Source organism: Ambystoma mexicanum, chromosome 4p, assembly GCF_040938575.1.
Source record: "Ambystoma mexicanum isolate Mex_15411 chromosome 4p, UKY_AmexF1_1, whole genome shotgun sequence".
In the NCBI taxonomy this organism is placed as follows: Eukaryota; Metazoa; Chordata; class Amphibia; order Caudata; family Ambystomatidae; genus Ambystoma; species Ambystoma mexicanum.
The window spans coordinates 703,358,886-703,385,671 of NC_090927.1; the positions used below are offsets into that span (position 1 = coordinate 703,358,886).

General features: G+C 41.7%; 1 protein-coding gene across 5 annotated transcripts in view; it reads right to left on the bottom strand.

Annotated features, from left to right (window-relative positions):
* Window positions 1-26,786, bottom strand: part of COL12A1 (collagen type XII alpha 1 chain) — a 296,727-nt gene that overhangs the window by 127,843 nt on the left and 142,098 nt on the right. For all 5 annotated transcript variants that reach the window (XM_069606261.1, XM_069606259.1, XM_069606260.1 and 2 more), the window contains 8 exons: window positions 25,104-25,253; window positions 24,901-25,020; window positions 24,618-24,782; window positions 21,283-21,429; window positions 19,819-19,958; window positions 14,190-14,319; window positions 1,739-1,884; window positions 845-974 (listed from right to left, as the gene is read on the bottom strand). In XM_069606261.1, coding sequence (XP_069462362.1) covers window positions 845-974; window positions 1,739-1,884; window positions 14,190-14,319; window positions 19,819-19,958; window positions 21,283-21,429; window positions 24,618-24,782; window positions 24,901-25,020; window positions 25,104-25,253 — 1,128 coding nt within the window. The remainder of the gene's footprint in view (window positions 1-844; window positions 975-1,738; window positions 1,885-14,189; window positions 14,320-19,818; window positions 19,959-21,282; window positions 21,430-24,617; window positions 24,783-24,900; window positions 25,021-25,103; window positions 25,254-26,786) is intronic.

The following is a 26,786-nucleotide window of genomic DNA, read 5'->3' on the forward strand; positions in this document are numbered from 1 at the left end:
GTCAAAAACAATGTATTATTTGTTAAAGCATCCAAGAACCTATAGCCCTCAAAGGCAAAATCGTGTAGCCGTGTACATCTGGCAAGCAGACAGAAATGGAGGGGAAGGCTTTTTGGCATATGCTGGTGCTTAAAGACTAGCCCTCTGCGCTCAACAATGTTGTCAATTTCGCTGTCCTCTTCTCCCTGTGGTAAAACATTTCCCTCTAATTGACAGCATGTGATGGGTGCAAACAAAGGAACTGTGAATAATCCCCTGCAGATGGAAATGCAAGTTGATACTCTTCTCAATTTCCTCCCTAATATGATTTGAAAAATATGTCCATTTAACGGTTAAGTATGGGACTTTATTGATTTCGTATGTAACCAGGATGAAAATATATATATATATATATATATATATATATATATATATATATATATATATATATATATACACACAACCTCCGCTCTTAAGGGGTTAAATAAATTCATAAACTGATCCGATGGGTTGTGATGAGTTGGGGGAAGGGGAGAGGGGGTCTGCTGCCTGCTAGCCTGTCCACTAGGTAAATTGCAAAATCGGCAATGACTCAGTGGAGTTATTGAAACCTGTGACTATTTCGCCACAGATGCCCACCGCCGCACACCTGGATGCATAATTGTGGCATTTGGCAGCGTGCAATAGGTAACCAGACAAACTCAAATTGTCATCTGGTTTAGGTGCCTCCCAATGACCAATGAGCAACTGGTGGCGAGTGATAAGCCAGATTAGGATGCAGATCAACACTGAGTCACAGCTAGAAATTATATGCGCGGACAATCGCTAGAGAACTGTATTGTACAAAATAGGGCCCAAAACCTACGCGTTACTTCCTGAGAAGTGAGAGGGTCGCTGGTGAGGTCATCGAAAAGTGCATACACTGTTAAAGTGTACTCGGTGTTTGGTATTAATTCCTCCAGCCTCACATCGGTTACTGAAGCACCAACACGCATCTGCAGGATGGAAAAGAAGCTATGTTAGATAAGTGTAAGAAGCTAGATGTGATCACATGCGGATGAATGGTGTACTGAATACTGAATACTACATGGGTGTGCTCTTGAGTCCATCTTCTGAGTTGCATTGGAAGTTATGCACTGGACCGCCCATTATGAAACGGGGGTGGCTATCGCCATGCATAGCACATGGCAAGCTTTTTCTGAGGCGTGCACCATTAGGGAATTGCCATGTAAACTCAGTGATGTTGTCTAGATTGGCCCAGCAGTAAAGAGGGATTTGGGCAATGCAATAAAATACGTGAACCTCAAAATAACAACTGAAAAAGGGGTCTTTTAATCAAAACATATTTTCTCATATTGATTACAAACCAGTACAAGTATTTTCATTGAAAATCTCAAAAATGATATTAAAACGATAGACATTATGGCAATCGTCAAGAAGGGGGGAGGAACGGGCACAACATGTAAACAGATGTTCCTGACAAGTACCCACAGACAATAATGCTGGTGTTTAATATCACCAAATCCACGACTGCCACGGAATGGACAGGTCCATGACGCGAACAGCAAGAAAGAGGCGTGCCCAGGTTAGTCTATGGCTTAACAAGAAAACTTATATCCAGTTTTATTAAAAAATAAGCCTTACTTTTGGATGACCTATTTTACTGCAAACAAACACGAGAAGAGCTACTTGAGATTCAGAAGTGGCAGAGTGACAGCAAGTGTGAACATTAGACTGTGGCGTGCACATCATCTCACACCTCTTTCTCAGTTGCTGGGATCGTTGCATTAACAGGTTCATAGAGCAGCTGGTAGCCAGATGCGCCCGCCGCGGCCTCCCATTTCACGCGCATCGTGGTTGTCCCGATGTCATAAATGTTCATGTTCCGCACTGATGGGATAGGCACTGTGGGAAAGATTTTGGAAAGATGTAATGCATCATTTTAGGAGTTTAAACCTTCACAAGATCGTCAGTTCCTTAGTATCTTCCTCTGTGTGTACACCAGTCTACATTACCCAAACGGATGCTCTTTGCAAAGGTACTCTTTGCAAAATAATCCCAATGAAGACAATTGAAGCTTTATTTAAAACATATCAATGCTATTCACGCAACAGGAAACGGATTTATAGAATATTCAAAGGAAGAAAGACAGGTATGAGCAAGTGGTAAAGGAAAACAGGTGCAACGAGGGAACCTTTTAAAGGATATTTAAGTCTCACTTTTCGCAGCGATAGAACCAGTCCCATTTAGATTGGGACACAATTTAAAGAGACACATGCAGGTGGACTTACAGCAGTGCTTAGAAGCAGGAGGCGTTTGGCATGAAGTACTATATGAATCACTTATAATAATAAGGATGGCAACAGGCACTTTAGAGTGGAAACACAGGGCCTGATTCATGGAACGTTTTCCTTTTGGATTGCGTCATTATAAAACACTTCCATGAATCAGGCCCACAGTGTGTGAGCAAATCTGTGCATGCACATGCGAGATCATGGATACAGAGGAAAAGGATGGAACAGATTATGAAGTACACCAAAATTAAAAAGACAGCAATGTGTTTGCAGAGTTCTGATACTTTTTTTATATGTGAATGCATGTATAAAACACGATTTAAGCGCAGTGCTCTGCAGCATTGCAAAACAATCATTCAAGTAAAATATTAATGAAACTGTTTTTAAGTTGTATGGTAAATTGACTATGCCATGCCCAGTGAAACAACGCACCCTCAAGCCTAAATCTTCCACACCCTAGTACACTCAAGAACTCAACTTCAAGAAAAGTATCATCAGAAAACAAGAAAAGACTTGGTGAAAAGTCTGCTGCAAATCTCACCTCGCCCTGCTCAAGGAACTGTGCAACACGCTGTCGTCACCACTGCCAATGCCCACTACTACTAAGGCCAACAATGAAAGCAGAGCCCTCTTCAAAGCCATCAAGAACTGCATAAACCAATCCTCAATCCACAACATCCAGACCTGGCTCTCTGCTATGAACCTTGAGGGCTTCACACCCCAGCTGGACACTTACACCAAATCTCAGATGCCTCTCTTGCAAACAGCGTATAGCAAGGAAGACACAAGCAGCTTGGTACCAACTTTCTCTCCTGTGGAAAATAAAGCACTTCATCCCACAAAACCATTTGGGATCTGCTGTCCAAGCCTTGGTCCTCTCCCACCTGGATGGTGGACATGCCCCTCTGGAAGGCCTTCCGGCTACAACTTTGGCATGTGTCCTACATGCTGCAGCATGGTTCATCGAAGGACTCTCCCGATTTGACCATATTACTCTGACCCTCCGCGAACTCCACTGACATCTGCTGCCAGCGTGAATCATTTTCAAACCCTGCTGCATCATCTACAAGGCTGTCACCCAAGCTACCTTGCAGAGAAACTCAGAATCTCAAGAGGCCTATGATCCACCAGAAGAAAGGCTATGCGCAGATCTGAACTCCTCTGGTGCAGTCATTAAATAACCTAAGACAGTCCTTCTCTGTCTACGCCCACAGGCTCTCGAACCTCCTCCCCATCAACACCAGACTCACCCCATTGCTTCTACTTTTCAGGAAGGAGTGCAAGACCCTCCTCTTCAAGGAATGTCTCCCCCCTAGCACCTAGGTATACACTCCCTCCACTCCCCATCTAACCTGAGACTGGGTGATCTGATCTCCCCTGTTGCATCTGTTGGTTGCATGTTTATCCCTTGCTGCTGAATTGCCAGCCCTCTCCCTATTCTGTTGATAGCTTTGCGATCTCTTATATCTCTGCTTCCTTCACTGTTTCCTTCCCCGTATGATTTGTAGAGCGCTCTGTTGCTTCCCGAAACTAGGTCCATGCTCAATAAATGCTCTAATAACAATAATAGGGGAAATACAAGAATAATTAATTATGACGATGTCCCCGATTCCATGCCTTTCCTCTGCAGGGGCTTGTAAGTACCTGGATAGGAGATTGTTACCAGAACACAACCTCTGGAGTGAGACTAAAAGCTGCCCCAATAGAGAAAGATGCCTTGCACAGACAGAAGTGGTGTGACATGAAAAGGTGCAGCGGCCATGAACAATGTGGTGAGGGCCCTTTGAGATTCCTGTCTAAGGAGATATGCTCAAGTAATTGGCTGAGTTAGGGCCTCTGTCTTGAGGCCCCCCTGATTTGCAGAGACAGCAGGGGTTCATGTGACACCTCCTGCTGTAAGGACCAGAGTAGTGGGTGGTGAGCAGCATGCACAATGCAGACATAACACTATCCCTGATTGTACCCCAAGACACCACGTGACCTGCCTCATCCAGATTAATGGTACGCAGGACAGGTAGAACGGGGCTGATCTACAAAGAAGTTAATATGAGTAAATCTTAGGTAGGCGTGATTTACAGCTGGCGACGGCTATTCGATACACAAGGAAGTTACTTTGAATCACACTGACTTACTCCTTACTCCTGAATAATAGTCAGGAGTTGATCAGAGTGACTCATAATAACGTCTTTGTGAATCAGCCCCAGATTGAGTGCCTGTGTCATTTAGGGCATGTGGCCTCCTTGATGGCTCACAAAATGTAAACAAAAGGTCCTGGTGAGGCCACACAGGGAGTGGGAGTCCTGTTATTTTGAAGGGGAAATTCTCTTTAAATAGAATGAGAGAACACTTCAATGGATTTGAAAAATATAGATTGATGAGTCCTCTGCAAACTTTATACATAATAAACTTAAGTTTTCAAAAGAACAATATTTATTTTGCCTTTGGGTAGCAAAAAAATGCTATACGGTAGATTTTCTTTAGAAGAATAACAAATTGGTAATGCATGTTAGGATGCGCTAAAAGCCCAGTCTTACAACAATGGGATACTCGTGTTAAATCTAAGATTATATTTAAAAAAGTAGTACACTTTTTGCACATGTATCATGCCATAGATGGGCTCGGATTTTGAAATGGCAGAGAAGTGAGCTCAGGTGGGCCGGCATGGATGTAAGGAACACTCTGCAGCCAGGCAAGTGCAGTGAGAGCTGCTTTATTTGTACAGGTTAAGATACAGAAAGGTTATGCAGGAGAGCCTTAAAGTAACATCCTTTCAGTTAGGGCTCCCATCCTGTGTGCTTCTTTAACCGTCATAAGTGGAATATATAGACCTCCAGCTTCCACATTCCATTAACATTCTTCCCACTCAATGCACTCAACCACATACTAAACATCTCCCTCTTTTACTAACAGAAAACTCACATATATCAGTTATTAAATTGGTACGTAACATGCATAGACAGGTACAGGGATGTCATTTGTCCAAAATGCCAGGGGTAGCGGAAGTGACATCACACGACCCTTGACCCCCTGATGACATCACAGGAAGTGATGTCATTTGACCCCACCCTGAAGTGATATCGCTGGAAGCGATGGGACACGACCTTTCACCTGTTGATAAAACAGCAAGTGGCATCACATAGCATTGTACACTATGAAAAATATGGTTACGATATCACTATAATGTGATGTACATTTCATACAAGAATGGATCGCCATGTGTATCGTTTAGATCAGTGTGTATAGGCCCAAATTACTGTGAATGCAAGCAGTCCATGACCAAATGGTAATGATGTGTTATTATATAGCACTTACACTTAAGTGCTTTATATAGAACAAATATACACCTAATATTATCCAACCTGTGTTGGTACTCATTTATCGACCTCAGAAGGATGAAAGGCTGACTTGAGGTGTTTAAGAACAGACTAAATCAGTGACTCACCCCCTAAAGTGTGCCTGAAATAAACCTTTAATGAGTCAAGCAATTATTGTATAGAATTCCAGAAAGACACATTATTTGGTATTCCTATTCTTTCTTATTTAGGGCCAGTGCTGAAAGTGTTAGGCTTGTAGCACTCCTGTTTTTTTTTTCTTCTTTTTTTTAAGGGGCCTGAACAAGAAAGCCAGCCACTCCCGAAGTAAAGAGGCAAATGGTGCTGGCCACAGCCTAGGAGCATGAATTACAAAAAAAAGAAAAGAGAAACTTTTCTTTTTTTTAGAGGTCGCAAGGGAGACCACACAGGTCGCAACAGAGACCTCAGAGGTCGCATTTGCGACCTCTGGCGACCACCAAATGACATCCCTGGACAGGTAATCATCAACCAAAGCTAAACATTCTTGCTTGATCTAAGCAATACCACAATCCCTTCACCCAACCAAAGAAACAAGCGCTCTTCCTATCCAAAGCTGCCACTGCTGGATCTGGGTCTGCCACACCCAGTTACACCAGGCCTTGTTATCCACATATTTAATGCCAGGAAAACAAGGAAAAAATGAAACAAAGACCACTCACATCCTACACAACTCCTAAAACACCTCCAATCTGGGGCTGCCGCCCACAAATAACGAGCCTGCCACACTCAAGCACACACCAGTACATACGAATCAAATAAAACCACCCCACATAAGAATTACCTGTCAGTTATCCACCATCTCCTCATGGAACAGATGCAAGTAATGAAAAGATAGAAACGGGAAGTTAGAAGACCCAAGACCACACTCAGAGACAGACATACCGCATAGAAACGGAACAGTGGAAAAAGGGAGATAAGAACGAACCACCAATATAGTACAAGAGAAATAAAAACAGTTACAATGTTATGCTTTTACCTAAACAGACTATAGTATTTTACCTGAAGCAATGCATAACAATGTTCGCAATAAGGTCACAACTATTTCTTCTCAATTACAATGTCTTCTCAATTGGACGTATGCCACCCTCACCACTTCTGCACAGTGCCAGAAGACTCACTTAGAACCTAAATTCTCTTTCACAAAATCTATGCAATCTTAATACAATGTTTCATGAACACTTTGCATGTGGTCCCTGTCCTGTTAGTGCCCTGTAAGTTACACATGGATCACCAACTCCCCTATGACTTATAGTGGCATGTAATTGCTCATGCTACGGTTTGCTTATGAGTATTGCACCTGGCATGTAACTATTTTCTTTAACATGCAATACATTATATGATATAGGGATGTGCTTAGAGGCCTTCTATCTTGTGATGTCTATGGCCAATCAGCGTCATAGAACATTCGAGGGGAAGCAAGCGCCTCGGAAGCTGCTAAAAGATTGTAAGGAGTCCACCCAGAGAATGTTTTTTTTTCAGGGGACTGAGGACCCCTGCTGTGAGACGAGGTGTGCTCTCCAACCTCTGAGGGACCTGTACAGTGTTAAGAGCAGGTGCCTGCTGACTGGCTATCCCAGGGCTGAACATGCCACCTAGGGGGTGGATCCTCTGGCGTGCCGCTTTATAGTGTGACCTCCCTAGAGAGTTTGGACCCTTATGCCTGCCCTTAACAAAGCCCTCATGGATAGTGACATGTTCAGATCACACAATGAGTTAAAGCACCTGTAAAGGGAGTGCAGGTATAATGGGCCACAGTCATCAGTCATTATTGTCCAAAGTTGGCATCCGGACAGGGGGCATGTCTCCCGGGTGGTGGGTTGAGGTTAAACAAGAGGCAGTTAAAATGTACAAAAGATATTATTTTTGCTGGCCTGAAATCTTGCCATAATGTGATTACCGTTCTCTGTTGTTTATTTTGCAGTGTGTGTCAATGTTTAGAACTCCAGCTTATGCTGCGTACCCTTGTTAAAAAGATATATGTAGAAAATGAATACAATTGTACGTTAAAAAAGGAGTCTCTCTGGTGAAAGCAAAGCAGTGTTCATAATCCCAGAAAGGCCAGTGGCCAGACACTACCTTATACAAATGAGGGTAAGCCTCTTCCACTGACGTGCCAGTACACCAAATGTGCCAGCACTTAGAATGATGTGGAAGGATTCTTTTGACATGCGCCCTCTACATCTCTAAGTTAAAGTGGTCGAAGATGAAACGGGTGTACAGAGGGTAATGTGCCCGTTTCTGAGGTCACCTTATTTTAAGATGTTCATGGGCTTCATTTTCGGGGCGGCCAGGGGACCAGGGTGTTTACCCCTCCGCCCCCAATCTTTTGTGGCACACCATTTTGTCCCACACATTTGGCAGGGGCCCCTTTCATTTAGATGGCATGCCAAGCCCCCACCCCAACATTTTCAGCAAAGCTACTCCACTGATGATGTGGTGCTACGAGGAGCTGAATAAGCAACAGTGAGTGCAATCCAGAAGACGGGGCACACTAGTATAGACAATCAGTGTCACACCACGAGGAGCAGTTCTTACCGCGAGAAGTTGAGCTGCTTCACTGTGTCATACGAAGCTACACAATGGAAGCGATTAGACCATGAAAAATGCCGAGATCGGACCGGTACTCACATTTTACTTTCTTCCCAATAGTAATGATATTGGGTGTTTTTTGCACATGGCGTCAGTGTATATTCCTACCACTTCTAAGCACTCTAATAATAACCATTAATATAACTCAAGTTAATGGTACTCAATTTGTCAAGGAATAGTCTGTTTGCCAGTTTGGAAGTACTCAGCCTCAACTAAAAGGTTGGTGCTTGGGCAAGATTGCGCATGCAAAAAGCAAATGCTATCAGTCTGTTCATAAAACAGATTATGTGTGGGCTAGTGTTAAGCAGAACACATATCAACACACAAACATCACATAACCATGCACAACAAACAGCACATGGGAATCGCTCAGACCCGAAAATAGCTCCTAAAATCAGTGAACAGTGCAAACTGAACTGGAGCTGCCAACAGAACATCATATCTCACTTTCCTATTGCCACTGCACCCTACTAACCGCTTCCACACCCTCCCTGTTTCACACCGTCCTTTTTTCAGATCCACCAGAGGTGGCGTGCATTCAAATCTGTCATGCAGTAAATCTTTCCTTGAACATCATCACATCGCGTGAACACATAGCATGGAGACATGTACAAAATGAGCTAATGCCCGAATCCCACGCTTCCTGTGGCACGTGCAGCGATCTTGGGTGCCAAGCTCCTCCTGGCAGGTCACAGCCTTCCGCAGGGAAGGTCTGTTTCTCTGGGATCCTCTTTCCTGCGAAAAACTACAGGTAGATGGGCCGTAGGCTTTATTAAGAAACACAATTAGCTGGTTTAAGTAAGGGTATATATATATTTTCACATTTCAAATGGCCTTGATGTCTGCAGTATAACAAAGCAACATTTGGATGTGTTCTTTTAAAAAGACAAATATAAGAGTTACAAAAAGAGCATCGGTTTCCTTACAGTCAAGGGTTAATTAATAAGTTAAAAGGATGGAAGGTCCGTAAAACAGTGGAAGTGTAGAAAAAGAAGGATGAGGCGCAGCACGAGGAGAAGACAGAGAAAAAATGAAGGCAACAGGCCAAGACCTGTCCCGAGGAAGCGCCGCGGCGGTCGCCCCTTATTGAGTGGAACAACTTGACCCTTGACCTCGAGTCTCGAGTCCTGCCCCAGGTGCTGAGGATCCAGGCGGAAAATGGAACCCTTCCTGTGCAAATGGGCGCCTTTTCTCCCAGGTAAGTCGTCCTTCCCGGTGATCGATGGAGCAGGTGCAATAGATTACATCAGGCTATCACCAATCAATCCGTCAAGAAACCAATTGCCTGATTAATCGTTCAATAAATCATAAAGCAGGAAAGTGGGTGGGAGGGGTGAGTCAGAGGCTGGGCAGTATTTTTACCACCGTCAGCATCTAGAGGCACCCTTCCCTGCGCTGCCCTCTCAGAAACATTATATAATTGCAAAAATCAGATTCCAAGAGTAACGATGCAGAAATAGTAAATAAATAAGTTACTAGAAAAAACGTGAACAAGCGGTAAAAAGGGGTGAAGCGGTAAAAGATTTGTAAAGTGCTATTCCAAAAGTTTGGCTCATTGACCTCTGAGAACTGAATTGGGTCCTGGAACCTATAGCCGGATGTCAACCCTACACTCGATTTCCTGGTGAAATCACCACAACTGAGGTGACACTGATGGCGGATTTTCCAACGCAGCGAACAGGAAAAGCCTTTCAAGTTTCTAGGATCGACCACAATTCATGTCTATGTCAAAAATGTACATGTTACATAGTCATTCCGAAAGGATTAGCAGTGTTTCCCATTGGCTGGGCTGACGAGCCTAGCACTGCGTGGCACCTTGGTGCTGCAGCGACATGCATCAAGTAGCGCACACATGCCTGGGCTCGGGCATGCTAGCGCTACCCATGCACATCTTGAAACCAGCAGTGTACCAATGGCTCCTCCGCGAGCAGCGTTAGACATGTGCAACACTAGCTGGGAGGGCCAATGGGCACTCAAACAGCCTGACTGCCCAGCATTGCAGGCAGGTGTGCCTCTAGATCATGCGAGGAGACGCTTCAGGGCCAAGTCACATTCCAGGAGAGAAACAAATCACCACGGGTCTCGCCGGGCATCGCTGTGAGCTGTGAACTGGATGTCAAGATGTTATCTGAACATACCTCGAGAGATGTGTGCTTATCCCCCAGGACGCATTGGAGATCAAGGCTATAATGGATGCCTGAAACGATTATCGTGTCTGGAAAGCCTATACAGTGGTCTTTCATACGAAGCATCAAATACTTAGGATGGGGAGGGGCGGGGAGTAATCATCTAATGTAGACTTGAAATTGAACATCTGCCTGTTGAAGAGAAAGAGATTATATTGAATATGTTCCTCAAATCACTGCCTTGGATTAAAGGCAGACAAGTGACCTCAGCTGTGATTATATCCAAATCCCAGTGACCCTACACAGGCAAAAATGTTTTTCGTTAACAAAGAGTTGGCAAGTTCAGAATAAAAATGTGTTTTCAAGCTGGCATGGTCCAGGTTCAACTCCTTGTCAGCCAAGTGTCCTCAGGATACACAACAAATCCTTCAAAATGGGTGTGTCTCCTGCTTGAGTATAAACACTCGAATTTATGGAATACCTGGGTGAAATTGGCGTAAAACGCATAGAATAGTTTGGTTGTGCCAGAGGGCCTAAGAATTAACCAATAAGCCACCAGATCACATTCAAGTCGTAAGAATAAGTGTGAAAAAGTGAAGGCGGTGCAATTAAAAAAAGAGGTGTCAAGTTGTGCCTCATAAATGACATTGAACCTAGTGCAAGGTGAACATTAGGCGGGATATGCATCTAGCATACGGATCACAGGATGCACATTTAGGAGTACTTGAATATACCCACATATTATTTGTATATAATTATACAGTCTGGCCCTTTTTCAGTGCATCTTTGAGTCACAGAGAGATGCGCTTTCATTGAACACCACCACCAGGGGATTTCCACCGTGCCAAGCCGCACCAGGTAGAGATACATGCATGAGTTGCAAATCTGTATTGCAATTAGAACACACCCACCAGTACAGTAATGCACACGCACTTTTATTTTCCACTGGCGTAGGGAATGAGGCTTGATGTCATTATTGTCATTATGGTCACCACCAGGCCAACCCAATGAGGCTGCAGGAGATCATGCATTTGTCAGGCACTGACATACTTATGAAAGGGACAGCCTGAGCCACATTGTCCTTCTTCAGACAGTTTGCTTCTGTGCATTTTTCTCATAAAGACCCTTGAAATGACAAAACTATGAATGAACATTTTTTTAAAGTGACAAACAGCTTTTTTTTCAATCAAGGAAAGATCCCAATGAAAAAAAGACCTTGCTGTAGTGAAAACCTGTCTGCGGGGTGGTGCTAGATCTGGAACAGTTCTGGGGCTACGCTAATGTCGAAACTATCAGTACTCGGGGCTAGTAAGCCTTTTGGTTGTAGCCCCTGAGCTTCTATCCAGCACTCCAACCAAAAGACATGGGGCTATGGCCCCCTCAGCCCCCTCTAGCAACGCCTCTGCCCGTCTGCAACTGTCTCTTTCTTCATTCATGAAAGACTGATCTCTCTGCCCCCTACATCTTCCACTCCTTATGTTTGCTAATCTTATCTCCGTTTTTCTTATAAACTTCTCTCAGCCTCTCTTGTCGCGACCTTCACCCACTCAAGCCATTCCCCTGCCCACCCTCTTCCTGTGCCAACTCTTGTCGATTCCTCTTATTTTGTGCTTAAAAGCACAGAGCCATAAGGCATTCATTCAATGGGGTAAATTGACTCATTTTCACCGAGTTTTCTTTGGTATATAAGCAGTACTAAATAATCCCAATGGGGATCAGCTAAGAACCTTTTGTAGTTGGACGTTTTTCTCGAGAACCAAACTTGGGACACGAGCCTGAGGTTTTAACGTAGTATTTTAACATCATGTTGTTGCTCGATGTAATACATAACTTTGTTAAAACGTTTTTTGTAAACATTGTTTTTCAAATCAATGAAGATCTCTTTCACACAAGATCATGTGATCATAACTATTGTAATGATTAAGCATGAATATTTTAACAGTCTCTGCACGTCACTGGCAGCAATATTGTTGGACATCCTGCAAAGAGCACAGAATCTTTATCTTTCAGACTCCTCTTTGGCCTCAAGTGTTTTGCGACCACATCTCACTGGCAATGGAGAAGCCTGTGTTGGCCTCCAGTGAAAACCCCCATTGAGTTGAAGACTCTATGAAAACACTGAAAGCCTTCCAAGGACTTGTCCCTTAATACGTCAAACAGGTTCCATGTTTTTTTTACCTCACATGTTTCACAGCTTTTTTTACTACACGTTTTTACTGAGTTTTTTTGCTGCAGAATGCAGCGGTGAAACCCCGCTCCCACCTCCCCTCACCTTCTCCCCATCCCGTATTGACTGACGGAAACTTCCCCTAACAATAATTTGGTAACAAAAGTGCAGACAATAAATTCAGCTGTGACCTTTCTGTAGTAAAATGACTGCACACCCCTCAACAGACACCTCCCTCCCTCCCTTCCAGCTGCCCAGGTGCCTGATGTCGGCCACCCAGAATATGTTTATCCATGTCATTCTTTGGTGTGAAGTTTAATACAGTTCAATGGCTCCTTACTCTCTTCCTACCACACTCCGCGAACATATCAGTTATTATTTGTGATATTTTGGGGCGAAGTTGGGAAAGATAAAAGCAATTAAGGCAAGAAAATGACAAATTAGATACTGTTGGCCACCTTCCATACTTCACATCCATTATTTGTGGAAAGAGGCATTTATAATATTGCAGTTACTTATCGTTTCATGCCCCAGTCCTTTAGCTTCTTAGCAATGTATTATCACTCGATGATTGCAGTAATTAGGGATTTGGCCTGTGCTTATCCAGTGCAGGCCACTCTAGGGTGCCATGGATTGATTTCAAAAGTTTAACCGGCTGAGTCAGCTGTGCAAGGGTTTGAGTCTCTGACTGTGGGTCACACACAGACCTCTGAAGCGAGTACTTAAGGCATTAAGCGATCTCACTGGCATTGGGGGTGGGTTTGAAATATAAATTCAAGTATCAAATTGGAATAAGTGAGTTTCATAACATCATTCGCAAAGGTCACATTGCGATAGGGTTAATTATGTTGCACTCTTAATTGAAGTCCTGTAATGTACGCCCTTATATATAATCAAGATGGTTTGAACTTTGTTTTTCATTTTGTAATCAAGCGTGTTTCCCCACCACACATATTGACGCAGTCATGCACACCTACACATGTACACACACACACACATAACTAAGCACAACACACACAAACACACACACACACAGACGCACTGAAGCCTGCATATGTGCTTGCACATAGACTCTCTCTCTCTGGATGGCCCAAGAGCACCTAGAAATCCCTTATGGGGTGGCATGAGCTTGGGTGTGTGTGGACCACCACATCCTGCGTTTTTACTAAACAACTTTATATATCTCTCTTTTTAACGAGACTCTCAATCGAAGACTACTTATCATCAGCTTCTAAAATTTGAACTTTTAAACAACATCACCTGTAGTCGAGGATTAACTGTGAAAATACATTGACTAGCCCGGTTGAGCAGCACAGTAGATGGAGAGAAAAACACATTTTGGTGATCCTAAAACTTAGTAGGTTCACCAAGAGATGTTAGAGTTACTGGGCTCTCATTTACAGGGACACAAACGTCTCTTATGAAACTCCTCTGTCAATACAACTCTCATCATAATAATACGTCTCATCAGCTGTAAGAGATGGGAACTCCTGAAAGGTTGCATGCTTTAGAATTAAGTGATAACTGTGACTGGGGGCTCCTAATGCACTCAACATTTGTTTGAATCATACATCACAGGCACACAGTCCAAAATCGATCATGAATACTTTGTAAATACAGTATAATTATTCCAAACAGACTAATAAAATACATCACTGAAAACGAAATTCTTTGTACTTACATGTGGTTTCAGTACCAGCCAGGGGGTCGCTGCTGTCTCCTTCTACTACAGAATACACATTGACGAAATATTCTGTTTCCGGTTTCAGGTCAACCAAGACTGTGGTGGTTTCAGATCCTCTTACAAACACCTACATGAAATCAAAGCACCATACAGTTTAAAAGTGGCCCACTACTTCAGCGTCATCTCAGCCAATATGTTTAAGTGATAATTGGCTAGAACTGCGAGGAACACCCCCACTGATTGTGGTTAATGCTTGTGTATGGAACTGTGTGATTAACTATTGAACATCTGAAGTGATCCTCTGGTAAAGGGTTGTTTCAAATAAAGCTCTGAACCATTTTGTAACATTAGATCTGAGACATTTCTTATTATTTTCCATCAACAATCAGTTGCCAAATATTCTTTTCGACTAGAGTTTGTCTTCTTTAAACCTTCACTATCAAGTTCTGTCTCAATTTTTCAGGTTTTAGCATTATCAAAGAATAGCTATAAAAAAAGTCCTTGCTAGAATGGAAGTGCACAAGGTATTACCAGGAAATGGGTAACATGATAGTTCAGTATGTATTAACTTATGTGTTTATTCATCTGATAGGGTGATCTCGAAAGCTATAAAGAACTCCTTGCTAGTGTGGAAATGTGCAAGGCATTAGCAGGAAATGGGGTCCAGGATACCTCAATTTGTATTTACTTATGTATCATTTCATTTAACTGTGTGTTTTCCTAAGTGCAGCATATGACATGCTGTGATTAATTGATATTGATATAGAAATGTATAAATGGGCAAACTGGTCCTACTAAACTGCATCTAAGGGGAAAAGGTGGTTTAACGCAAGGAATTAAAAGAAGATTGAACACTGTGAAATCAGTTTCAACAAAGGTTTACCATTCCCCTTGTTTTAACAATCCCTCTCTCTCACGGTTAGGGGATAACCAACATTTTCATCATATAAAGGAGACAGTAATTACATTCCCTCATTCAACACTGATCTTATCATTTTGTATGATGCTATACAACCTTCTTTGTACCAATGATCTTGAAAAAATAGACCTAGTACCTAGTTATTTTTTTGCAATATCAAAAATGGTTTATTTTAATAGGTTAAATCACAACCCAATTTTTTCTTTTATAAAACTAACTTTAAAAATAGAATTTTCAGTAAAATAGACCCTACAACACAAAGTGGATACATCTACAATACAAATTACTGGTTTCACACACATACATTCCTATAACATGGAATCCTGTGCTAATTGCAATTGTGATCACCATTGTGCCCACCGCGATAGATGGATGCGAGTTGATTCACATTTTTGTGTTTAGAATGAGATATGTGCCGGCGTGCAGCCACTTTTTGTGCTGATAATGACTATAATAGTGGTTGGGCTACATTTTTTTGTAACCTGGAATTGTTGTTCACTTGCCGGCCCACCAGCCAGGGTTGAGTGGGATATGTTGTCTATGTTTATTAAACAAAGAAGGTTAGTCCGTTGTTTATGTCTCCCACAATAGTAGGCTTGACGCATCATGAAACAAAGAAGGTTAGTCCTTCGTTTATGTCTGAGCTATAGTGTATTTTAACTGTTGCTCATCGCGAGAGTAGGTGGTTAACAGCCGAACCGCCGCACTAACCGGAATCGATTCTGGGGTTCTCGGAGTCACATTGGGTGAAGCTTCTGTCCTTATTTAAGGTAACAACGAGTGACATTGAGTGTATTGTATTGTAGACGCCACTACAGGGTATGAAATGACGGGCCATCGTCATACGCGAGCATTGTCTGGATTTTTTCTCCAATAATGGTTTATATTAAGCTAATCATAACATAGTGGGCAGAGTACGGTACAGAAATATACACGATAGTGTGTGGCTAGAGTATTGATCCAGTTTTTTCTGTTGTAGGATATTTTCTTGGATCACCAACCAGCGATGAAGAATATGTAAACAATCTCAGCATTTGACGCAGGATTGGTGGTGTGGCATAATAGGTATATATGTATATATTGTTTTTGAATTGGTGACATTGCCATGGTGAAGGGTGTAGTCTCAGCAGCACATTGAATGATAGTGGTACACGATGGGGCTCTACCAGGAGTGGCATGGTTTTCTAAGCTCACTTTAATTTGTGTGATCACGTGACGGTTGTGATGAAGTGAGGAAGTAGTGGTTGTGTTGTTCACACCACTGTTTGTTTGATGTTCCTTTTCAGCAAAAATCGGGTTCCTGGTTACTTAAGAACCATTAAGAAAATATTACCAGACTTATCTAAGAGGTCTTTGGTTATTCTGGTGCATTGTGGCACACCTACACTGCAGTAATCCTACTTGTGAGGTATGTAGTGGCTTTCTAGTTTTATTGAATCTGATCAGTACATTGGTATATACTTCAATGGTACTGTAGTATATTTAGTATTATAGAGCTGACTTATGTATTTGTGATGATGCAGATTTGTAGTGATACCCCACTTTTTTTGTGTATTGAATAAATTATAGGAGTACGGTTTTGAAGAGTACTGTTGTGGCCCTGGATTACATGGTGGAGAATAATAATAAAAGCGTTCTTCCCCTGAAGAAGGTTCATGCACCAAGCGCCATGAGGAACTGAAACATGTCGGGACTGTTTAATCTGAGTTAATTATACTCAGTGATTGGAAATGTTTAAATCATTATATAAATTTTATATGCTGTTGTATTGTATTGTCATGTTATAGGAATGTATGTGTGTGAAACCAGTAATTTGTATTGTAGATGTATCCACTTTGTGTTGTAGGGTCTATTTTACTGAAAATTCTATTTTTAAAGTTAGTTTTATAAAAGAAAAAATTGGGTTGTGATTTAACCTATTAAAATAAACCATTTTTGATATTGCAAAAAAATAACTAGGTACTAGGTCTATTTTTTCAAGATCATTGGTACAAAGAAGGTTGTATATCATCACACTGTGAAATCAAACATCCTAGCAAATTTTGCAGAAATGTATGATTTTATGCATAGCTAAGGGAAGATAGTTCCACAATGACAGTCCTAATACAGTAAGTCTACAATCAGCCCTGTTTTCAAATCATGGTCTCAGGATAACCAAACACAAGAGGTCTTCAGCTAGAAGAGACATCAATGGGTTATAGCTAATAATCTTGCTTTGCAAATACACTGGAGCCAAACTAAGAAGGTATCTGAAAACAGAACAAATCGTTTTAAAAGAAACCCTATAAAGCACTAGAAGCCAGTGCAGAGAATGTCAGAAGGGGGTGACAGAATCCTATTTAGACATTTTGAAGACTAAAACCATTGAGGCACTCTTAGCCCCCTGTAGTCAATCAATTTGGTATTAAAGCAAACTAGCATAGAGGGCATTGTCATAATCCAGTTTGGAGATGATAAGAGCATCAACAATCTTGGTATGATCACCTTTAATGAGAAAAGGGAGTACCTGATGTAACAGCCGAAGTTTGTAATAGATGGACTTGGTAACTTCCCCCTCCTCGTGATAATAACCCCAAATAGGCTTGACAAATAATACGTACAAAATATCTAGGTCCAAACAGAATCAAGTCAGTCTTATTAGTATTACATTGAAGGCCATTGCAAAGCATCCATCTTCCTAAATCATCCTTAGAAGTTTTAAAAGGGAGGAAATCTTCTTTTTGACCACTAATTTTAAGGTACAGCTGTGTGTCGTCGGAATATGAGTGGTATGACAGTTTAGATTCAACAAGAAGGGCAAGAAGTGACCAAATATAGACTATAAACAATAAAGGAGAAAATGGGGAGACTTCAGGGACTCCACATTTAATCTGTTCAGAAGATGATAAAAAGGTACCAAGACAAACATTCTGTGTTTGGTTAGACAAAAAGCATTTAAACCACTCGTAGCCGAATCTAAAACTCCAAAGCTTTGGGATAGTCCGGTGATCAGAACATCATGATTTACCACATTAAAAGCGGCTGAGAGGTCAATCACAACTAATAATGTAAATTCCAAAGCGTCAGCATCCAACAGAATGCTGTCCCAAACAATGACTAACACAGTCACTGTACCATGTCTTGGTCGAAAGCCAAACTGAAAGATAAGACATCAAAAAGCCCATTAGTGTTCAAAAGTGTTGGAAGTATCTTGTAATGACTTTTTCCAGAACATTTTGACAACCATGGAAGACCAGCAATGGGACAATAGTTGGCCAGACCAAAATGATAAAAACAAAGATTTTTACAACAAGGGTGTGACTACCTACTCTGTAAGCACATCAGAACCACTCCTTCCATCAGAGAGTTAGAAATATACTACACCATAGCGTTGGCTAGCAACTCAGTAAAAGGCTAGCTACCAATGCCAGGACAGGATCCTCTGCCCTACAAGTAGGCCATACAGCTTTAAGCAAAAGAGTGATATCCTAAGCAGCGACTGACTTAAAATCAAGAGTCGGAGAACGTGCAGCCAACATGTGACTAATAATACAATCCAAGTTTCATTCATGAGTAAAAATGACTTGTAAAACGGGTGAAATGTTTCGGAAAGAAATGAGTTTAAAGCATTTGCGTGTTCAGAAGACAAGGGGAGTGATTATTGTCCATATGACAGCTTAAGAAAAGGTTGAACAATTTGAAATGATTCTCATAGTTTACTGATATCTTGTTTAAGTTTTAGCTGTAGAAAATACTCGTTTGCATTAGAAATCCCTATTTTGTAATGCTTTATATTTTCTCTAACTCAACTTAAAGCTAGGTTGTGTGCAGATTTTGACTTCCCGCAAATCTTTTCTTACTTGAGAAGGGAACGTTAAAGTTCTCTAAGTGATAGAAAATAGAAAGGAAATGAAAATTCCTTGGCTTTAATATTCCAAAATAGAGCAACAGAATTACAAACGTTTTGAAAAGTTACTTGAAGAGTGTTGAACAAAGGATGTGGAGAGGAGAGGGCAGATATTAGGTCCTTGTGGTGGCGTGGCACATGTTGAGGGTGCAAACAGGTAAGGTAAGTGTTTTTATGTAATATGTATGTATGTGAGTATGTATGTTGGCGTGTTTGCTTTCACGTATGTGTGCATGCAAGGAGTTGTTTGAACAATGTTTTAATGCACAGGTGAAAGAGTTGTTTGTGAGCGTATTTATGCTATTCCTCACCCCTAAATTTAGCAGCACCGCAGAGCAGGGGTGCTAAATGTATGGGGGGGGGCTTATGGGGAGCATGTTATTCACTTTTGCTTTACCCTTGATGCACAGTATACCAACGTTACTGTGCAGCAAGGGTAACGCAAACATGATAATGAGTGAAGTGTTATTACATGCCTAGACAGGACTGTCTAGCCAACTAACAACACTAATCATGATTGCAATACCCTTCATGTCAAGAAAAAAGTGCCATGCCACGATAAGAAGTATATGCAGATTAATACCACTAATGTAGACCAGTTTAGACACATAATAAAACTTAACACATTTGGTTTACCAATAATGCCAACTTCCGCTTTGCTGTTTGAATGTCCAATGACATTGGTTGTACATATAAAAAACGTGTTTTCCTTACACCACTGGTCACCGGGCTATATGATTTTCAGTGCTTGCCAGTGGACTCTGCCCATTACGTTGTCTGTATTGGAAGTGCCTGTGATCATCAGTGAAGATAATACTCACTTCCTGGGGTCTTCCTCCAGCTACAGGATAATACTCGACTCTGAATCTATCCACGGAGTGAGAAGGAGGTACCCAAGTCACTCTGAAAGAACGGGGAGTTGGCTCCGAAGTAACCAGGTTGGAGGGAGGCTCCAAGCCACCTACAGGGGAGAAAGAGCAGAACCTGTGTTAAATGCACACAAAATATTTCAAATAGACACGAGAGAAAAGAGTATGTATCCGCTTACAGTACAAACAAGGAGATCATGAACATTGTTAAATCTTAGATCTAGTAGTTTATACTGCAGAAAACCTCGAAGAGGTTGATTTACAAATAGGTTACCAGTAGTAACTCTGGCTTACTCTTGAGTTACTCCCAGAAAAGAAGAGTAAGTCAGAGTTAAAACACATGTAACTTCTTTGCGAATCGTTTATGCAGCGATTCTAGAATGTGTTATAAAAAATAACAATAATGATAGCAAATCAATGCTAAGATGTTGCATAATAATGGAGTATTGAGTTCACGGTAGTCACCTAACACATTTGGTGCACATCGTTGCCCTCTTAAGTACCAAAGCATCTTAAGGCAAAGCTCTGTTCCAACTCACCCCCGATCTCCCAACTGGATGTGATATCACTTTTTGACAATTCGGAGCAGAGGTGTCAATGTTGCACTAATGTGCCAGTTCATCTTTTGAGGAGGTCATTGTAGCAATCCTTGGGAGCCAGATTCCTGGCAAGGTGCCTGTAGCACCTAACATCAAGACAATGGGACTCCTTTAGTAAGGACTTGTAGAAACAGAGGCTAGGTTCAAATCCCTAATGTGATAGGGAGCTGCTAACATGAAGTTCATGGAATCAGGCTCTTGGAGCCCTCAGCAAATACTAAGCAGGTCTAAAGATTTATCCAATGTAGCAGATCTATCTAATCTGAACAATTATGAAGTTTCTACAAAGCCGGCAGCAGGCACTTACCCTGCTTTGGAACATGCAGGGCTAAGAACCCTGCTCTTTGTAATCATTATTAACCTACAAACATAGAAGAGCAGCAGTAAAGTGGCCAGGATATTTCTGTCATCCAGATCCCTGAGTTTAAGATAGTGCATGTGCTTGGATACTAACTCGATCACCACGTTCACATGCACAATTCTTAGCTTAATCAAGCTTCTGGGGCAACCCATCTACTGGCCCTTAGTTCAGCAAACATTTGAGGGTGAATTTGGCAGTTCCCGGTTGACCACCCTCCATGAGGCTATGGCATTCAGCTCCAAGATGTGTATGATGTGACTTCTACAAGAACTCTCAATTGATATTATTATTATTATTATTATTATTATTATTATTATTATTATTATTATTACTACAATTAATAATACCATTACAATAATCAAATATGCATAAATAAATGACCAAGAAAAATATGAATAAAGCATATTATAAGAACAAAAAGTAATTGGACAAACATGTCTACAGAATAATCCTTACCGGGGCCTTTGACGCTGTTACACAGATTAGTGCTGAGGCTGTCCACAATGGTTGTAAGGAGCGAGAAGTCTGCAACGTTGTACACATAGATCTCATCTGGGTCTGTTGCAATTTGCTTCAGTTCATTTTCATCTGCATTCTTAATACCTATAGAAGAAGATGTAAATAATATATTAAGAACAAGCAACCCCTGGATTCAGTAGGGATCATCAGGTCACATCTAATGCAGAACTCAGTATGACATCAACAAGTGACACTGATTTCCCCTCACGTAGTACCCTCATGACCTGCCAGGATAAGTGACTGACATGAAGCAGCCCCTGCCTTGATGCCTGCCAAGGCAACACAGACCTTGTGATTGTTTTCTGGAACTGGGTAGAAACCTGCTGCTGGATTGATCCCCAAGTATCACTACATATTGCCCATGTGACTACAATGTTTCCAATAATTGGTGAGGAAATCCTATCTCTTATATTCGTGGTATGTTGAGTGTGAAGGGACAAGTGGACTGTTCACATTTCTTTGTCCGTGAACCTCAACCAGAAATGGAGGATTATCTTGCAATATATGGCCTTTATTTGCCATCTGCCAATGGTGTTTGTTGTGCCGCTCTTTTTTGCTCGCTCACTTGAAATGGTGCCTTTACTGGGTGCTGCCTGGACTCTGCAAAAGTAATGCAGAGCCATGATTCTTCCCCGGTCAAAAGGTCAACATGTTCATGATGCCAAGATCTCTTGCCTCAATTAAAAATTGCTTAGGAGGGGGAATTTCGAAACCTTTGGCACCGTCTTAAGTGTTATCAGGGTCATGGAAAGAGGGTAAGTGCCATGTGGAGATGCAGCCTCAGCACTTAAGTCCTGTGGTAATTATTTCTAGCAACGTCGTCCTACGTCAGTTTAGTGAGGGTTGGCACAAGCAATTGTTAATCTACCAATCATAAATGAAGCAGAGAAAATGGCACAAATGCAAGCGGCCGGGCCATAAAATGATTGTGCTAATGTTTCACTTTCATCCACGGTGGCATATTTTCCATTGTGGCCCATGTAAGGGGTCCAGAGTGTGGCTGCTGGGCGGGTCGCTGGAGCGCAGAGGCATCGCTGCCAGGAAGCCCTCTGTTGAAGACATTACACCGGCTCATGTGAAGTCAGGGACTCTACTCGGCATATTTTTCCTGGCCCACAGATGTGCCTTCCTGCTAAGCCTTCCAGATCTGGAAACCAAATTTAATATTGTGAGCCCCATTTGAGCAGTAGGAGATGTACACATAATCTTCCCAGCACTCCCACATGCAGGTAATGTAAAACCCTGCATCAGACCGGAACAGCCCTGCTGTTGGGTCATCCTGGCCCTGGGTGAAGCGTCACATCTGGGATTTCATTTTAGAGCCAGAAAAAAAGGAGCTGCTTGGCTCCGTGACTTGAAAATTGCTGTTATGAAAATTGCACATTACAAATTGCTCTCAGTCAAACAATAAAAGGAATGATATGTAACTAAAAGTGGAAAAAACCTTTTCCTCATAATCCCGCTGTTTGTGGATATATGTAAACACAAGGGGCCCCATTCCGTGATTGGAGGTAGTCATGGCGCTATTTGCACCATGACTGCCTCCAATAACGGGTCCGGCACTGGTATGGTTCAATGGTTCAAAGGGGTCTTACCGGTGTATTGCGGGACCGGTAAGTCCCCATTGAAAAAGCCATTCCCCATTCCCATTGAGCCCCCATAGGGCTCATTGGGAATGGGGAAGGCGCAAATTGCGGTACCGTTATTAGCTCTGAAGTCCCTTAACGGGTCCCGTCCATAACGCCTGGTCAGACCAGGCGTTAAAGGAGGGACCCACTAAGGGAACTCGTAGTAGGGCAGTAAGGGATTACCGGCACCAGTCTCCTTACTGGTGCCCGGTATCCCTTACCGCCCTACTCGTAATGAGGCCCAATCTGTTTTGCCGTTTCATTCCATTATTTTTGCTATTATGCAAAAGTGTATTACCAGCTGTGAGCAGTGTTTTGAAGCCTATGCAGGTTGGAGCTGAGAGCTGAAGATTGGACACATATAAAATAGATGCATTTACATTATAGCTTGAAATGATGAGTTCCCATACGATCATTTTATCGGTTCGTAAATCCTCATGGTTCTTACAACTAGATCCTCATGGTTGAATGCAACTACATCCCAAGGTCAAAAGTGACAGGAGGGCATGTCTGTCAGTCTGGATGTAGGATTCAGGCCTCATAAGCTGCACAGAGCAATCTTTAAAGCCCTGCTTAAGACCTTATGGGATCCAATTACTCACTTAGAAAATAGCTTGGACCATACATGCCTTGCATCGTCATCATTTGTTCCAATGTGCTGCCTAGTTTTACATTACATAAGAAAGGCGTCCCGGAACAAGGACCTTTTCACTAAGCCCAGACCATGTCACTTGGTTTTAGTTGAAGCAATGCCATGAATTCATGAGAACCTAGGTTCATCCCTGCCACACAGCCTGGGGGCGATTCCGCAAGCTTTTTCGAGAGTAAGTGTGGCTTTCCATCGGAAGAAATAGTAAATAATGCCAGTGTATGTTACGCAAGAGTACTTTGTCATGACCCGCAAATAAATAGGCAATGGTGGACATGCAGCGGTCTGGCAAAAGGATACGCACATGCAAAGTGATAGTAGATATGCACATATTAATGTTCCCGGAGGCGTGTCCAGGAGTTGTTGGTCTGCTAAGGAGCAGTGTGAATATCAGCATTCCATCAAAGGTGTCACATGACCTATGTTCATATGTGTTCAGAGTTGAAGCACTCAGGAACACACTTATATTACCGCTGGTTCTAGACAGAAGTAGTGTATGAGAGGTGTGAACATTTAAAATCATTTTAAATGTGTGGCATGCAGGATCTTTTTCACACGTAGTAAATGAGGTGTAAATTTGTTTTGGCCAGAGACGAAAAAAAGATCGTAAAGAGCTTAATGTACAATTGTAATGTATTCCTTATGACATGGTGTAAGCTTATTCCATTTTAAGATTAATCTATGTATTGGGCTATGTGGGACATTTTGGTAAATCAGTTACATCATGCTTTGACTGCACAGAAGTAGTCACACTTTACTTCTTTTTAATACTGCCTTTAGTTGAAAGTTATGAGGAGTTGTTTGGGTACGTTATAGCATGCAGAACCTATGCCTGATATAGTGTTCTTTGCGATTCATCCCTTATATCTTACACAGAGAAGAGAAGCACTAGCGGAGCATGTGTTCAACAAACTTTAGTTTTCAACCTCCTGTGATCACAGGTTCATAGAGACTGACTTACCCACAGCATATAACTCATATCCTTCCTGACTTACCCACAGCATATAACTCATATCCTTCATCACGAATTCTCTTGGATGGAGCCACAATGTCATCTTGTGATTTGCCGTCAGTCAGGAGGACACCAATCTTGCGTGATTTAGGTCTCATGCCAACCTCTGGCTTGAAGTTGTTTTGTAGTATGAAATTTAAAGCCAGCCCTCGAGTAACAAAAAAAGATAAATGTTAGTGGGCTCCTCTACCCTAGAAAAAGCAGAGGCAAAACACCAGCCTGACTTAACGGTCAACTCTTTGAGAAGGTGTGATAAAGTAACTTACCTGTAAGTGTGTTGCCGCCTTTGTAGGGCAGGTTTGCCACAGCATCCATTAAACTCTTCTTGGTCTTGTGAGTGTTCAACTGCCATTCTGTTCGGGGGTCACCACTGTACTGGGCAAGAGCTGAAAGAGTACAGACATTGCTTAGAAGGCCACCACAGCCATTGCGTTGGGCAGTTCGAAAGTTCTGCTCCCCTCATTCTTACCAATCTGAACCTTATCAGGTCCGATGTCAAATACTTCAACCACTCGTGCAATGAAGTTGCGGACTGTCCTAAAGTTCGGTCTCCCAATACTCCATGAGCCGTCCACCAGCAGAACGATATCAGCTTCACCTTTTGTTGTGCACTCCAAGCCTGCCATTGCATGAGGGGAAATGTTAGCTGTGCATAACTCATTCTCTGCAGTTATGGTAGCAATGGTAGTGCCCTGTCAACATACACTGTTTCTTTCATTTTGGTAATATACTTCTATAGTAGTGCCATAAAGTGTAATTTCCCTGTACGACATATCCATAAGTTTGCCTACCAGTCACCGTACCCATATGACAATCGCTCTTTCATAGGCAGCTCACACTATAAACAGAGCTACTCGAGACTCACCTTCAAAATCCAACAAAAAAGGGCAAACCCATAATTTTCCTACTTCACTCCTAAACCCGGGCAGCTCTCTACCTGAAGGTATCCATTCTATCTAGCCCCTTTTGCTCCTGTCATGCACTCCCCTTCAACTTCTACCATTTCAACAATCCTTTTTTTCTCGCTCATTCTATTTGCCTTTCCCGCCCACTAGGATGTTTCTAGAAATCAGTTTCTGTGAGGCACTTCCCTGCTCTATGAATTAGGTCTGGGCAATATACATGTATTAATAAATATTAAATATGTTGTTAGCCTACACCGTGGCATAATAATGGGCACCCACTAAGAGCACATTTACTTTCCCACTCCTTTAAAAATAATAAGAAAGTAAGAAATGTGCTGATTAAAAACAAGTGTCTATTCTTTGAATGTGATATTCTTAGAAATCGGGAAGAAAAGCAAATTGTTAGGCTTATTGCTAAAAATATATCTGGGCGATAATTGGGGATTTGTCACTCAACATTACAATAAGATGAAGTGGGTGAAACGAAAATTGGAATTTATGGGTAAAACATTGAATTATAAAATGTTAAAATAAAATATGATTTTTAATTCAAATTTTAACAAGTAACTTTGGAGCGCAATAAAATATGTGTTATTTTAAAAAGCAAATGCCAGCACAATTTTGTTGTCATAAAAACGATAAAACTGGTATGTGAATTTTATTTTACAATAAAAATTAATGAGAATGACATAAAAAAAATATTGGAACCTAATTGTGTCAATCACGCAAAATGATATTGATGAAACTAAGATTTCAAAAGGATTTAAAAGAAGCGGTAAGTAATTAATGTGTAATTTTAATTTCATTAAAAAGGAAAAACTCTTTGGGGTACAACATTCAGCTTTCAACTAAATACAGAGTAAAACGTAAAATTGATGTGCTCCATAGAAAAGCAGAAGTGAAAATGTGCCTGATTATTTGCACAGGGAATCTCACCTAGCCTGAGATTAACTAAGATTTTCCTGTGAAAATCAACATACAAGAGGATAACAACGATTGCTGCCTATGCCTACAAACAACTTACACACTCAAGATGTGATGTTCAGTTGTAAAATTCCTCTTACCCCCAGTGAGAAACATGTCATTATTTCCGTTCTATTCTGTAAAGCAGGGAATTGGCAGTATGGTCCCAAATGACTCAAAGTCCCTGTAGTTGTGTGCACTGGTGTTCACCATTGCTCTGGCTCTGATAATGTCCTTTACTCAACACAAGGCCTGGTTCTAGAGCAAGCCATTATCAGGCAGCC